Source organism: Plectropomus leopardus, chromosome 4, assembly GCF_026936395.1.
Source record: "Plectropomus leopardus strain MGB_pleo_1.0 chromosome 4, ASM2693639v1, whole genome shotgun sequence".
Lineage (NCBI taxonomy): Eukaryota > Metazoa > Chordata > Actinopteri > Perciformes > Serranidae > Plectropomus > Plectropomus leopardus.
In genome coordinates this window covers 35,157,388-35,171,328 of record NC_142179.1, presented here as the reverse complement: position 1 = coordinate 35,171,328, position 13,941 = coordinate 35,157,388, and the positions used below count along the sequence as shown (strand labels likewise).

General features: G+C 38.5%; 1 protein-coding gene across 3 annotated transcripts in view; it reads left to right on the top strand.

Moving 5' to 3' along the window:
* Positions 1 to 13,941, top strand: part of abca2 (ATP binding cassette subfamily A member 2) — a 96,239-nt gene that overhangs the window by 61,000 nt on the left and 21,298 nt on the right. For all 3 annotated transcript variants that reach the window (XM_088077180.1, XM_088077183.1, XM_088077182.1), the window contains 12 exons: positions 403 to 517; positions 1,477 to 1,667; positions 1,784 to 1,934; positions 2,052 to 2,256; positions 2,345 to 2,509; positions 4,055 to 4,235; positions 4,536 to 4,748; positions 6,869 to 7,065; positions 8,843 to 9,016; positions 9,953 to 10,149; positions 11,987 to 12,107; positions 12,316 to 12,606. In XM_088077180.1, the coding sequence (XP_087933306.1) occupies positions 403 to 517; positions 1,477 to 1,667; positions 1,784 to 1,934; positions 2,052 to 2,256; positions 2,345 to 2,509; positions 4,055 to 4,235; positions 4,536 to 4,748; positions 6,869 to 7,065; positions 8,843 to 9,016; positions 9,953 to 10,149; positions 11,987 to 12,107; positions 12,316 to 12,606 (2,201 nt within the window). The remainder of the gene's footprint in view (positions 1 to 402; positions 518 to 1,476; positions 1,668 to 1,783; positions 1,935 to 2,051; positions 2,257 to 2,344; positions 2,510 to 4,054; positions 4,236 to 4,535; positions 4,749 to 6,868; positions 7,066 to 8,842; positions 9,017 to 9,952; positions 10,150 to 11,986; positions 12,108 to 12,315; positions 12,607 to 13,941) is intronic.

The following is a 13,941-nucleotide window of genomic DNA, read 5'->3' as shown; positions in this document are numbered from 1 at the left end:
TTCTATTAAGGAGTGGGGTTTTTTTTCAACATTTAACATACATCATACATCATTTTTTTGTTCTTTTTTTAATTTCAAAAGTCATTTTTTATGCTTTTATAATAAATATTTCGGGCAAAATAAAATTGTCCCTCTTCAATTTTGGCCATGAGCAAATTAAACACAATTCCAAGTGGCATCAAAATAGTCAAAAAGTCTAAAACCTACCTTGCTTTAAGCTGCAGGATCCCTGTCAACTTGAAACATAGTGTGTTTCAAAATGTCTAAATAAATTGTATTCATGTTTATTTCAAATTTATCTTTTCCTTTTGATTCTGATAATCCCATTCATTTAAAATGCAGTATGCTGTAAAAATGTGTATATTTGGTGTCAGTCTGAAACCCTGTGTTGTTGTTTTCCAGTTTCCTGTTTGTGATTGAGCACATGATGCCTCTGTGCATGGTGATCTCCTGGGTTTACTCAGTGGCCATGATGATTCAGCACATTGTGGCTGAGAAGGAGCATCGTCTCAAAGAGGTTAGACTGTATGATGGCATCAGGCTGATATTTGATATTTTGTCACACAATCATTTCTCCTGACCAACACTAGCATGTTATGTATTACTATTATTTCATTCATTTTTAAAGGATAAGTCATAAAGGCAATGTTTTATATTTTTCTTATTGTCAAAAAATCCCATGTAAGGACACAATGGGCCTCATGAAAGAAACAATATACGAACAAATTTTCTCTCCTTTTTGTTTATATCCTCAATTTTATTTTGTTTTTATTTTTACCCATTGATTTCTGGGATTCACCAATGTTTCCTTATTTCTGCTCTTCTCTTAGAAAATTTTAGTGGTCGTAAAAGATAAGAGAAACACATCTAGTTTTCACATTACACAAATAATTTGTTCAATGCAAGGAAACATACACTTTACATTACAGAAACAACAATAAACAAATCCATATATCATATCATATAATCATATTTAGATTATTATGTTTGAGAGTAATTCCCCATTACTCCACTAATCCACTACTCTTTAGAGGAAAATATTGCACCTTTTATTCCACTACAATCGCTTCGTAACTTTAGGTACTAGAACAAATAATGGTTTTGAATACAAACCATATGGAAATATGAAAAAGTGCAGTTGAAATGATTAGTTGATCGATTAGATAATTAATCTGGAACTATTTTGATAATTGTTTATTTTCATTTAATGGTTCCAGCTTCTCAAACATGAGAACAGTTTTTTAAAACTTCTTTTCTTTTTTTCTTTTTTTTTTTTCATTTTTTGACTACATTGAGTACTTTTAATTGGAATGTACTCAAGGCTGAGAGCCACAGTTTGTATATCAAAAGCTTAGATGTTACACTGAAGAGTTGAAATGTCTGTAGCACCACTGAATAAACAAACAAGTCTACTGTGGAACGTGTCTCTAAAGAGGCTGTAGGACAGTGTATGTTATCATCATGCCACATCCTCAGGTGATGAAGATGATGGGTCTGAACAACGCTGTCCACTGGGTGGCCTGGTTCATCACCGGATTCGTCCAGCTGTCCATCTCCGTCACTGCTCTGACAGCCATCCTGAAGTATGGCCGGGTGTTGCTCCACAGCGACCCCTTCATCATCTGGCTCTTCCTCACCATCTACGCTGTGGCCACCATCATGTTCTGGTGAGATCTGGCTCCATGAAACTTGCTATAAATCCGAATTTGTGTATACATATTGTATATATTTTACTGTTTATATCCATGTAGCTGTATACATGTTTCTCCACTTTGTGTTTCAGTTTTTTGGTGTCAGTGATCTACTCTAAGGCCAAGCTGGCTTCAGCCTGTGGAGGAATCATCTACTTCCTCAGCTATGTGCCCTACATGTACGTGGCCATCAGAGAGGAGGTGGCCCATGATAAGATCACTGCCTTTGAGAAGTGCATTGCTGTAAGACTTTTTTCCCACCTTTTCATTGAGTCGAACTACATTTATGGTGCGTTTTGTAAAATAATCTCCTTGTGCTGTCACTGTAGTACATTTTCGTTTCCCATGTTTCCCCTCCAGTCTCTGATGTCCACCACAGCCTTCGGGCTCGGCTCCAAGTATTTTGCACTGTATGAGGTAGCAGGTGTTGGCATCCAGTGGCGGACCATCAGCCAATCACCAGTCGAAGGCGATGATTTTAACCTGGGACTGTCCATGATGATGCTCATCATTGATGCCGGTGTTTATGGCGTGCTCACTTGGTACATAGAGGCCGTGCATCCAGGTATGAAATCACTGCCCTCCGTATCACCACCGTCCTGTTCATATCATATCAGATAGATAAGATAAGATGTGGTTTCTCTCTCTTATAGGAATGTATGGGCTGCCCCGCCCATGGTACTTCCCCCTGCAGAAGTCCTATTGGTCAGGCAGCGGACGTGTGGAGACCTGGGATTGGCCGTGGTGTGGGGGCGGAGCTGCCAGGCTCAGTGTGATGGAGGAGGATCAGGCATGTGCTATGGATCAGCGCAGATCTGGTACGGACAGGAATAATAAATCAGGCCTTATGAAGACAGCCTTTGGACAAGATTCTCATATTCTATAGATGCACTTAACCAGGTCAAACTTGAACACACGGTTGTCTAAACTTATGAATTTACATACTGCGGCAGAATTAGGGTGCTAAAGCTGTTCATTTAAAGTTGTAGTTGAGCTGTACTTCCTAATCTTCTTCCTAAATAACTTACTGTTATTCTGTCCTAACGGTCTCTTCAAAAGTCACATTTATACTAAAAAGTTACTGCCGCACAGAGCCCATCTAGCTAAAGTCAGACTTTTGCGTTTCTATCCAGATGTTAACCCCTGCTGTGACAGATGTGCAACAGATGAGGCCTCCCTTATTAACATGTTTTGAATGTGTCCGAGCCTTTAAAAATACTGGAAGAAAGTTTTTCAAACCTTATCCTCAATCCTCAGTTCTGACCTGCATCCCAGTCCTCTGGTTGCCCTCTTTGGCACCACCGGAGAGGACAATGTACACCTGACTCCAACCCAATGCCGTACATCCACTGTTGCCTCTTTGCTCAATTTACGCTTCTCAGTTTGTCACTCGGATTAGAAATTCCAAAAGGTGTGGGGACCTTTTCTGCAATACTTCCAGAGCTCTCAGTCAAACTGATGATGATGTGTTTATTGCTTGTTTTTGTTGCCCACAGTCAGTGTGCTGTCAGTGTACTACATTATTTTGAAACTGCCTTTTTACATAAGCAACCCCTTTTCTCTCTTTCAATATCAAACCTGGCCTCCAGCTCATATAGCATTTTTATTGTTATTTTGGGGGTTAGTGGAATGGGGGAGGATTATAATTTGATTTCATGCTGTGGTCTGTCTTGTGTATGCTCTGTAAAGTTTTGTAACTCTTGTATACAGCATGCAAACTTATTAAAATTTAATCAAAAATGTTCTTGATAAAAAAAAGTAGTTAAGGCTAGTACAAAAGCAACAGGTGAGTGAGAGTACCATGAAAAAAAAGTAGAATAATGCAGCGTGAGCAAGAGATCAGAACTGTTGCCAACGTCACCTGGGGGAATTTTCCCCTCAAAAAATTCTAAAGCTAAATTTTGAATTAGCAAGGTCACACAGGTTCATCGAAAACCAAGGGGCGAAAGACTTTTTTTTTTTTCAGTTTTAAAAAAAGACATTTATTTAACAAAAAAAAAGTTAAAATAATTAAACAGAAAGCTAAAATGTTGTGACACCAGTATTTGACAATAATGATATGATAATAAAATTAGCATTTAGGCAGGAAAGGGAATACGGATAGGGCTTGGGCTTATCGGCAGGGAATCAGAAAGGAGGAAAGGGGTCTTTAAACAAACCACCCATGACACCGCACACTGAAAAAAAACCCCAAAATATGAAAACACCACAACCAGGGACTGGGCTGCCACCTCAGGCCCACAGCAGCTGACCAACAGAGAGGAGAGAGTTAAAAACATGCCACAATAAGATCATAGAAAAAGGTTATATTTATATTTAAGCAGTATCTTTTATATGCCACATATTTCTCTCTGTGACCTCAGAGGAGATGCGAGGCATAGAGGAGGAGCCGAGCCACCTGTCGCTGGTGGTGTGTATTGACAAACTGACCAAAGTCTACAAGACCGGCAGCAAACTGGCCCTCAACAAACTGAGCCTCAACCTCCATGAAAACCAGGTGGTCTCCTTCCTGGGACACAATGGCGCTGGCAAGACCACAACCATGTGAGGGGGACATGTGTGTTTATGTGTGTGTATGAATGTATATGATGACCATAGTCTACACTGAAGATCAGTTGAAATGCTGATGTATAATTTATAGTTATATGTAATTATTACATAATATATGGAGTTTTTTTAATCTCCTGCCTCCTGCTGGCTTGACGATACCTATTAATGCCGAAAACCTAAATACGCAGCACTAGATCTAATCCATTTAGGTGTGCAACCAACAAATCTTGCTTGAATTGACTGTCTGTTTCATCAGTGCTACTTCCACTGACTTCCTTCATACGATTGTCACAGGTCCATCCTGACGGGCTTGTTTCCGCCCACCTCTGGCTCTGCCACAATATACGGTCATGACATCCGCACGGAGATGGAGCGTATTCGCCAGAACCTGGGCATGTGTCCGCAGCACAACGTCCTATTTGACAAGCTGAGTGTGGAGGAGCACCTGTGGTTCTACTCCAGACTCAAAGGCATGGCTGAGGAAGACATACGCAAGGAGATGGACAAGTCAGTACAAGTCTGCTGCATTTTAGTTAAACCTTTGGACGCTGAGCGAATTGGTTTGATTTCTTTTCAAAAACATGGGAAGAGGCCAATAAGCAACAAAAAAAAAAAGAAATGCCCCCCAAACAAAATATCAAGAAATTAGTAAAAAATTAACTTAAAATTCAATAAAAATAAGTTTGACAATGAATAAATAAAACAAGGAAATAACCCAGAAAAAGGTGCCTAAAAATTGTAATCATTTTTAACTTCATTTTAAATATGTTACAATAATCATTAGTAATATAGTTTTTCCTTAGCTTTTTCCTTTTTTCCATTACAATTTTTCCTAGCTTTTTAAAAATGATTTTCTAAATCCACAAATGTATGCAATTGTGGGACATTTGCCAAGTTTCTCATCGGCTTTTCTCGCATGTTTTTGAAAGAAATCGCACCAATTTGCTCAGGGTTCATAAGTTCAAATACCTGTGAAAGGTGTCTGAAAGGAACACAAGAAAAGTGATGTCAGTCCAGGTTTCAAAGGGTAATTCGTTTAGTTTGTGGGGATTCATTCTTTGCCTTTAGCTATCAGACAAATTGTGTCTAGGGTGCTGGTGGGAAGAGCTAATATGCATTATGTTGCTGTACATCAGTTATGGACCATACAGCGTAAAATGTATGTAAATCAAATGATGAGAGCATTACATTTACTCAGTATTCACATGTAGATGTCCTCAGGCCTGGACTCTTATCAAGCCTGAGAAATATAAGGCAGATTGGACAATGTACATTTAAGTCACAACAACTTCAAAACATTCCCCAAAATTTAAAAATTTAAAAACTTTTTATTGATTTATCACTGTACTGATCAAATTTGAAGTTTTTGTGATTAATTCACTCTGTGAAGTTAATTCAAATACAGAGCCTGGAAATAGCAAAAAAAAAAACCCACTAAAACTACACAGCAAATTCCCCTGATGGGTTTCGAGTACACTTACAAAAGGGATTTTTGTTTGTTTGATGATACATTCATATAACTTGCAAATTTCAGACATCTACACAAAATTTAAAGGTGGGGGATTTCACTTTAAAAACTGTAAGGTATCGAGCCACTTTGCCACTACTGAGTACGAGAACTATATCAGATATCTATTTTCAGCATGTTTTATTAGTATTTGAACATTGCAAGCCTCCTAAAAACTAGCTTTAAGTATAAAAATAAAATTCAGAACAATAGTCCTTACAGTTGGTTCTTGGACCCTGATTACAAATAAAGAAAGTTAACTCTAATAGCTAAGTATTTAAAGACATCAGCAAAATGCAAGCCCACACAAATATACACAAGTATAATAACAAAATGATTTCATATCTTCCAACTATTTAAAAAGAGGATTTGATCCATTACTGACTTTCATTCGCCCTTTTCTTACCAACTGGCTCTTATAAAGCAGTGTGACACTAAGTTATTGTTAGCCTGCAATCTTACTACACACATTTATGATCTTATGCACTTAGTATTTTTATTAGTTTTAGACAATTAAAAAATACCAAACAACAAAAGCTAGGCCTGAAATTGTCTCTATAAACAAACAATAGAGACAGCCAGAGTGTCTGTGTTTGAGTTCTGTTCTTCGCGATTCATTCAATGTGTTCTCAAAAAGAAGCGCGGGCCTTCAAATGGAGCAGGACTCTTTTTCTATTTCCCAGCAAAAACACATGATAATCGTTAATGAACTCAGCACTTCCTCTATAAGAGGTGATAAATAAAAAGTTTAAAAGTGATGAGCACTTTGCACATCACATTAGCACAACAGCTAAGCATGGCATCAACACTCTGCTGCTCTCAGTTTCACTTCTCAGACACTATAACTGCTTACATTTGTTAACTGTTTCCAGCTGCTTCCCCTTTTGCCATTTTTCAATTGCTCTTAAGCTGCTGTCCGTTCCTGCAGCGATGTTTTTTACTGACACTATACTGACATCGACCTGTGTCTAAAATAAAGTTAAAAAAAATATATAGAAGATACCTTATAACTATAGTGATAGAGACTGTTATTGACAGTTGAATGACCTCCACCTCTTTGCTGTGTGTGTGTGTGTGTGTGTGTGTGTGTGTGTGGGTGGGTGGGTTTTTTTTTTTTCAGGATGATTGTCGACCTGGAGTTGTCCAACAAGCGTCACAGCTTGGTTCAGACTCTGTCCGGCGGGATGAAGAGAAAGCTGTCTGTGGCCATCGCCTTTGTTGGCGGCTCCAGAGCTGTCATCCTGGATGAACCTACAGCTGGGGTTGACCCCTACGCTCGCAGGGCCATCTGGGACCTAATCCTCAAGTACAAACAGGGTGAGTGGAGACTCAGAGCCTAATGCAGGGATGTCCTCTGGTTTTAACAACTACTTTCAAAAAGTTCTTATTGCAGTCCAGGGTTGTTTGGATGAAAAGAAGTTGTGGTAGTCAAATGTTAAATTTCTTTTACTGTAATTAGCTGTACATTCTTCAACATAACATTTTTTAATGCCCTCAAAAGCAAGGTGAAAAAATATTTTTTTGCAGGCAATGACCTAAGTTTATCTCCTATGTATGAGATATTATCAACTAGGAGATAATTGCCTACAAAAAACAAAACAAATTTATGCCTTTGTACAGGTGGCTATCATGGCCAGAGGCATTCATTTTTGTTGTCCATTCTTCCATCTGTCTATACATAAGTCCCATTCTCAAACACAATATCTCAAGAATTTTTCCAAATTTGGCAAAAATGTCCACTATGACTCAGCAATGAACTGAGGTTGAAGGTCAAGGTCCCTGTGACCTAGTCTGTCTCATTCTTGTAAACATAGAATTACACAAACACCTTGAGGGATTTTCTTCAAATTTTGCTCAAATGTTCATTTGGACTTAACGGTAAAGATTAGATTTTGGTGGTCAAAGTCAAGGTACGTGACCTCCTCTGTCTCACTCTATTTAACACAATTTTACACAAACACCTTGAGGGATTTTCTACAAATTTGGCTCAAATGTTCATTTGGACTTAACAGTAAAAAGATTAGATTTCAGTCATAGGTCAAAGGTGAATGTCATAGTGACTTTGACTCCTTCTCATTCTTGCAGATGTGATATCGCAAGTAGGCCTTAAGGGAGTTGCATCGAAGTTGGTACAAACAACCACTTGGACTCAAACAAAGTGATAAGACTTTGATGGTTTAAGATCAAAGATCAAGGTTTTTTGCTCCAGAACATCACAAAATTTTACAATATTAAGTACGTTTACATGGACACGAATAACATGTTCATCATTGGGTTTTTGGAATATTATCTTTATGAGTTTTAGCATGTAAACAGCAACAACCATTTGTGAGAAACCTGAATATGTTAGCTGAAGAACTCCGAAAGAAGCTGGGGTGTATATGTGGAATATGAATAACCCGATTTCTCTGTGCTATTGTAGGGTAAAATTATGAAGTGATGACATTTTATATCTATAAGGTGAAAGGTCAGCATCATATCTCAGAAACAGAAAGGGAAACATTTGGTCAGATATTGAATTGATGACACTAATATGGGGTGTCCATATTAAAACTGCTGATTGTAGAGAGATCTTCTGTGCTGAAACATCCAAGTTTTCACAGAAATGGATAGTGTTAGTGCAACTTGACAGATGCACGGAGGGATATAACCACAAGGCAGTAATTCTAGTTTTTCCCTTGCCTCTCAGGACTTCGGTAGTCTTCACTTCAGGCATCTGCTTTATTAAGCCATACCCCTCAGTCATACAGTATCTTTTGCACATCAAAGATTTCCTTGGCTTCCTTTGCGTCACTGCGCAGGATGAGGCTGCCTGGGGTCAGACTCACATACTCAACTAAAAACTTGTTTTTAAGAATATAAAAGGTGTCATGGATAACTCTGGTAATTGTTGTCACATTGTCAAATGTGAGTTTTGATTCCTTGACTGCTGTGAAAAGTAAAAAATTCTGGAAATGCAATGATCGCTTTTATATTATTTTTGAAGTTATTGTCACAGATCCTGCCCTTTTTTTGATTTTTTGTTTCAATTGTGGTGCAAACGAGCTGCTGTATGTACTGTATATGTATGTAAGTGTGTGTTCCTCTGCTGCAGGCCGCACCATTCTGCTGTCCACCCACCACATGGATGAGGCCGACCTCCTGGGAGATCGCATCGCCATCATCTCACATGGGAAACTCAAGTGCTGCGGCTCGCCACTCTTCCTGAAGAGCACCTACGGAGACGGATACAAGCTGACACTGGTGAAAAAGCAGAGTGAGGGCAGAGGTGTGTGTGCCTTTTGCTCTTCTTTTCAGTTTGCCCACCTGTTAGGATGACTGTCAGACTCAGGGTCTCCATGGATCCTTAAAAAGTCTTAAAAAGCATTGAATTCATGAATCTAAAACCAAGGCCTTAATTAGTATTAAAATGACTTGAACGAATCTTTCCAAAGTATTAAAAATGCTCAGACATTCCTGATGCTGTATTGTAAAATCTCAAAATATTTGGTAATATCAATTTTTTTGTTTAATAATCTAATAAATTCCTTTTCTCAAACCCGTCATACAAATCTCACATTCAGAGTGAAGAACACAAAATTGCCAAGAAAGTTGGACAGAAGTGCCAGATATTTCCCTCTTTAGTTGGTACACCTGAAAGATACTTTCATGATAATATAAAATATTCATTGTCTTTCATGTGTTTCACTTAAAAAAGGTCTTTTTTAATTTGATGCTAATAAGTTTTACACAGACTTTTTCATTAGTACAAAGACTTTCCATGTTTTATGTCACTCTAAACATTTGGACAAAATAAAATTGTCATTCTTCACTTTTGATTATCAGAAATTTTGTCTTAAAATGCATTCCCAGAGGCATTTAAAAAAGTCTTAAAAAGTCTTAAATCTAACTTGCCTTAAGCTGTAGGAACCCTGGTTGGACTGGTCATTGACAGGTTTACAGTAAGCTTGATAGTAGAAAATGTTAAGGACAGGGTGCTTTAATCTTTGATTTTCCAAGTGCTTAGCTCAACATGAATTGAGATTTATATTACGACTATGAGAAGACTGTGTGTATTTCGTGTTGTAATTGTTTTTGACAATAAAATGTCACAGTATTACTCTGCTAAAAAAGCATAAATCAATACTCTTCTCTATTTCCCTTTCACCACCCTGTCCTCCCCTGCTGCTTCGTCCATCATGTTGTGTTTCCTCTAATCCTCCAGGTCAGGGCAGCCAGCTGCAGCCTCCGTCCTCTCTGTCTCCATCCTCCTCTCTGTCACCCTGCTCAGAAGCTCGCGTCACCCAGTTTATTCGCCAGTTTGTGGCGTCCTGCCTGCTGGTGTCCGACTCCAACACTGAGCTGTCCTATGTCCTGCCCTCCGAGGCCGTCAAGAAGGGCTGCTTCGAGAGGCTGTTCCAGGTACACAAGATTAACAAGAGGGTCTCTGTGAGGACACAGGTGTACCTAAAATAAGAATTGTATATGTAACATTTAATCATGGCGGTAAATTACAAACCATATTGCCCAGCGTGTAGTGTTATTTGAATCTTGGCAATGTTTTTAACCCTTTGACACCTGAGCAAATTGGCTTGATTTCTTTTAAAATCATGAGGCAACAGGCAGTGGGCATTGAAATGCCCCCAAAATGAGCAAGAAATTAATAAAAAAGCACAAGAATATTGCCTGAAAAAAGAGTTTTTAAAAAAAGGAAAGAAAGTTGTTGTTTGTTTGTTTTTTAAAGGCAAATATAATCCTATTATAATTTTAAAGAAATATAATTTTCCTAGCTTTTTTATTTTTTCCCTAGACATATTTCCCTATAATTTTCTAAATCTACTAATTTCTTGCAGTTTGTGGAACATGTCTTACCACGTTGCTTATTGCCTTTTTTTCCCCATTTATTTGAAAGAAATCACACCAATTTGCTCAGGTTTCAAAAGTTTAAATACTTGAGAGAAGCGTTCAAAGAGGAAAAGTGGTGTCGCTCCAGGTTTTAAAGAGTTAATACACTGGACTAGGGGTGACCCAGTATAGTCAACTATCCGAGGATATGATCTAAGGAGCCTAATTTGAGTGCTAATCTTACAGTCAAATTGTTTTAGTTGCAGAAAAATGAGGTCATGAAAGAAAGGATCATGTCACTGGGGCTATATTGGTGTGCTCTGATTTTATGTAAAATAACTTGGTTTCTCCCAATAAATCATGATATATTATTATCTATTTTGGTATAAGTATTAGAATTTGAGCACTCATAAGAATGTGGCACTCAAAGAACAGTAGATATTTTTCAAACGTATGAATGATCTTTGTCAAATTCAGTGGGGGGAGGCATGCTAAAACAGCAATTGCGGCTTGCTTCTCTTGAAGAAAGTCAAAAGCAGAATTGAACTTTGTGACATGTTCTGTCTGTCAGTCTATCGTTCAATTCCACTCCCTTACAGTACTGTTGAAAGCACCGATGTCGCACACACAACAGAAAAAAACTGTGCAGGAGGACATACAGACCAATAACGAAGTGGGAGGGAAAGAAAAACTGGATTTTGTTCTGTAAATCCTCTAATTTGCAAAAAAAGCATTGTGTTTGTCAACTGTAATGTGGGTTCCATTTTTAAGGTGGTGTGTGTTACAAAAAAAACCTTCAAAATTCTCAAAACTCTAAAAGCTTCCTTTATTATTAACATTTACTTGTATTTTTACTTTCAAAACTTAAGAACATTAAAATGATAAAACGACTTTTGAAACTTAAATACAGTAAATAGCAGATACTTAAAACTTTTACCCAAGTAATATTCTAACAAGTGACTTTAATACTTTGAACCCTGAGCAAATTGGTGTGATTTTATTTCAAAAACGTGAAAAAGGAAATGAGGAAGTTGTTAATAAATGTTTCACAAATAAGGTGATTTAGATTTTCTTTCTAAATCTTTTAAAGCTAGTCATTTCCAGTTTTTTAAAACAAAATTTCAGGTAATTTTATTGTACTTTTAACAAACTTCTTGCTAGTTTTTGGGTAATTTCTTCTTTCATTGCTCATGACCTTCTTCCCATGTTTTTGAAAGACATCAAGCCAATGTGCTCAGGTTTCAATGGGTTAGTTTCTACCAAAGTCATTTTATGTTAAGATATCTGTATTCTTACTCAAATATGACTTTGAGGTACTTCATCCACTGCTGGACTAATCAGACTGAACTGTAAATTCGTACACCCCTGCTCTGTACAGTGATGTGACATAGTCTTGTGTTGTGTGTTCCTCCAGGCTTTAGAGCAGAGTTTGGACAGTCTGTCCCTCACCAGCTTTGGGGTGATGGACACTACCTTAGAGGAGGTTTTCCTCAAAGTATCTGAAGAGGATCAGTCTCTGGAGAACAGTGACGCTGGTAGGACCGTGTTTTCCGCCTTCTAAGTCCAGATAGCTCAACACCTCCACAAAGTTTTTAGCTTCCATAAATAAGTCATGACTTTCTCAACAAAATTCTGCCAAATAAGCACTGTCTGAATGAAAGCTCTGACTTCAGATATCTGAGTTCATCCTTTGGCTCTAGGCTCAGTTGATAATCTCCTCCTTCTGTCTCCGTCCCCTGGCAGACATGAAGGGGTCCCCGGGAGGCAGCTCAGTGGGGAAATCCTCAGTGGGTTCAGGAGGCCTGTGGGGGCCACAGGCTGAGACGGGCCCTTCTGTGGAGAGCGAGAAGCCCGAGGTGGAGCTGAGTAATCTGGTGATGTGCTCTAGGCTGAGCCAGAGCCAGTCCTCGCTGAAATCCTCCTCGTCCATCGGCTCAGTGAGGGGGGATGAAGGGGGGCTCTATGCAGACTTCTACGGAGATTACTGTCCGCTCTTTGACAACGGCCAAGAGTCCGACTCTGCCAGCCTGCGGGGTAAGACAACCAGATGGCAGAAGTGCTTAGTCAGACACTGAATTTCCATCCTAATTACTGAGCTAACACCAGAGCAGCAAAGGAGCCAGGAGCCAGGAGCCAAGGGCGCCAGGATCTGATCGATACAGTGCAGCGTAATACTTGTACATACTTAGGAGTATACTTAGAAATTTGTTGGATAGCCAATTGTCCTACAAAAAATGCACATTAAAAAAAAAAAATCAAATTGCATTCTTATAGCAGAGCTTGTCTTTCCTTGAATACCAGAAAAAAACATACAGTTCAGGATATCTGCACTGTATGTTGACACAGCTGCCACACACACATAAAGTAGAGTGGAGGACTCAGATCACATGACTTGACTCAGGTTGGACTTACCTTGCAAATTTGAGGACTTTACTAACACTGATGAAGACTGGGCTTCACTTTGACTTGGTATTCTTGAATTGAGACAGATGACTTGAAAAAACTTGACTTTTTAAAAATTCAGTACTTGCATTAATGTTTTCGTGAACGCGATATCTTTAGAACATCCTAAGAGAATTATTTCAAATTTGGCACCAACGTCCACTTTGACTCCAAAATAAACTGGTTACATTTTGGTGAACATAGCTAAAAGATCACGATCACTGTGACCTTGTTTGTCTCATTCTGGTTAACACAGTATGTTCAGAAAATCCATGAGGGAATTTTTGGAGATGTGACACAAACGTGCATTCGGACTTAACAATGTGCTAATTAGAATTTGGTGGTCAAAGGTCAAACATCAAGGTCAGTGTGACCTGGTCTTTCTCATTCTTGTGAACGTGATATATCAAGACCACCTTGAGGGGATTTCTTCCAATTTGGTGCAAATGTTCAAGTGGACTTAAGGATGAAGTGTTTGAATTTTGGTGGTCGAAAGTTAACTGTGACATCATAATGTCCGTTAAAGTACGTTTATGTGTCACTTTAGCAAACTTTTTGGCTTATTGGCTGGTGGAACTTTAGCTGAAAAGGTTATGTTTGACCACATGGATCTTCACAATCAGGGACGTGGGACCTTGGACTTGTTTGAGAATAATTCTTGAGACTTGCTCATGACTTGTACGTGTGTGACTTACTACCACATCAAGCCATCTCTGACATACAGAAGGCAATAATTTGTCTGTATCTGTTATTACCGCTTTCTGTGACTCAGTTGTTTTTTTGCAATGTTATGTGTTTGTCCTCAGATCTCTGTTGTAAAAAACATCTTGTTGAGACTTCCTGAATAAATAAATAAAGTTTAACTACGGTGAGGAACAAAATAAAGCATGCAGTGCTCTGCAAAATGTGTTTTGTCAAGCCTACAGA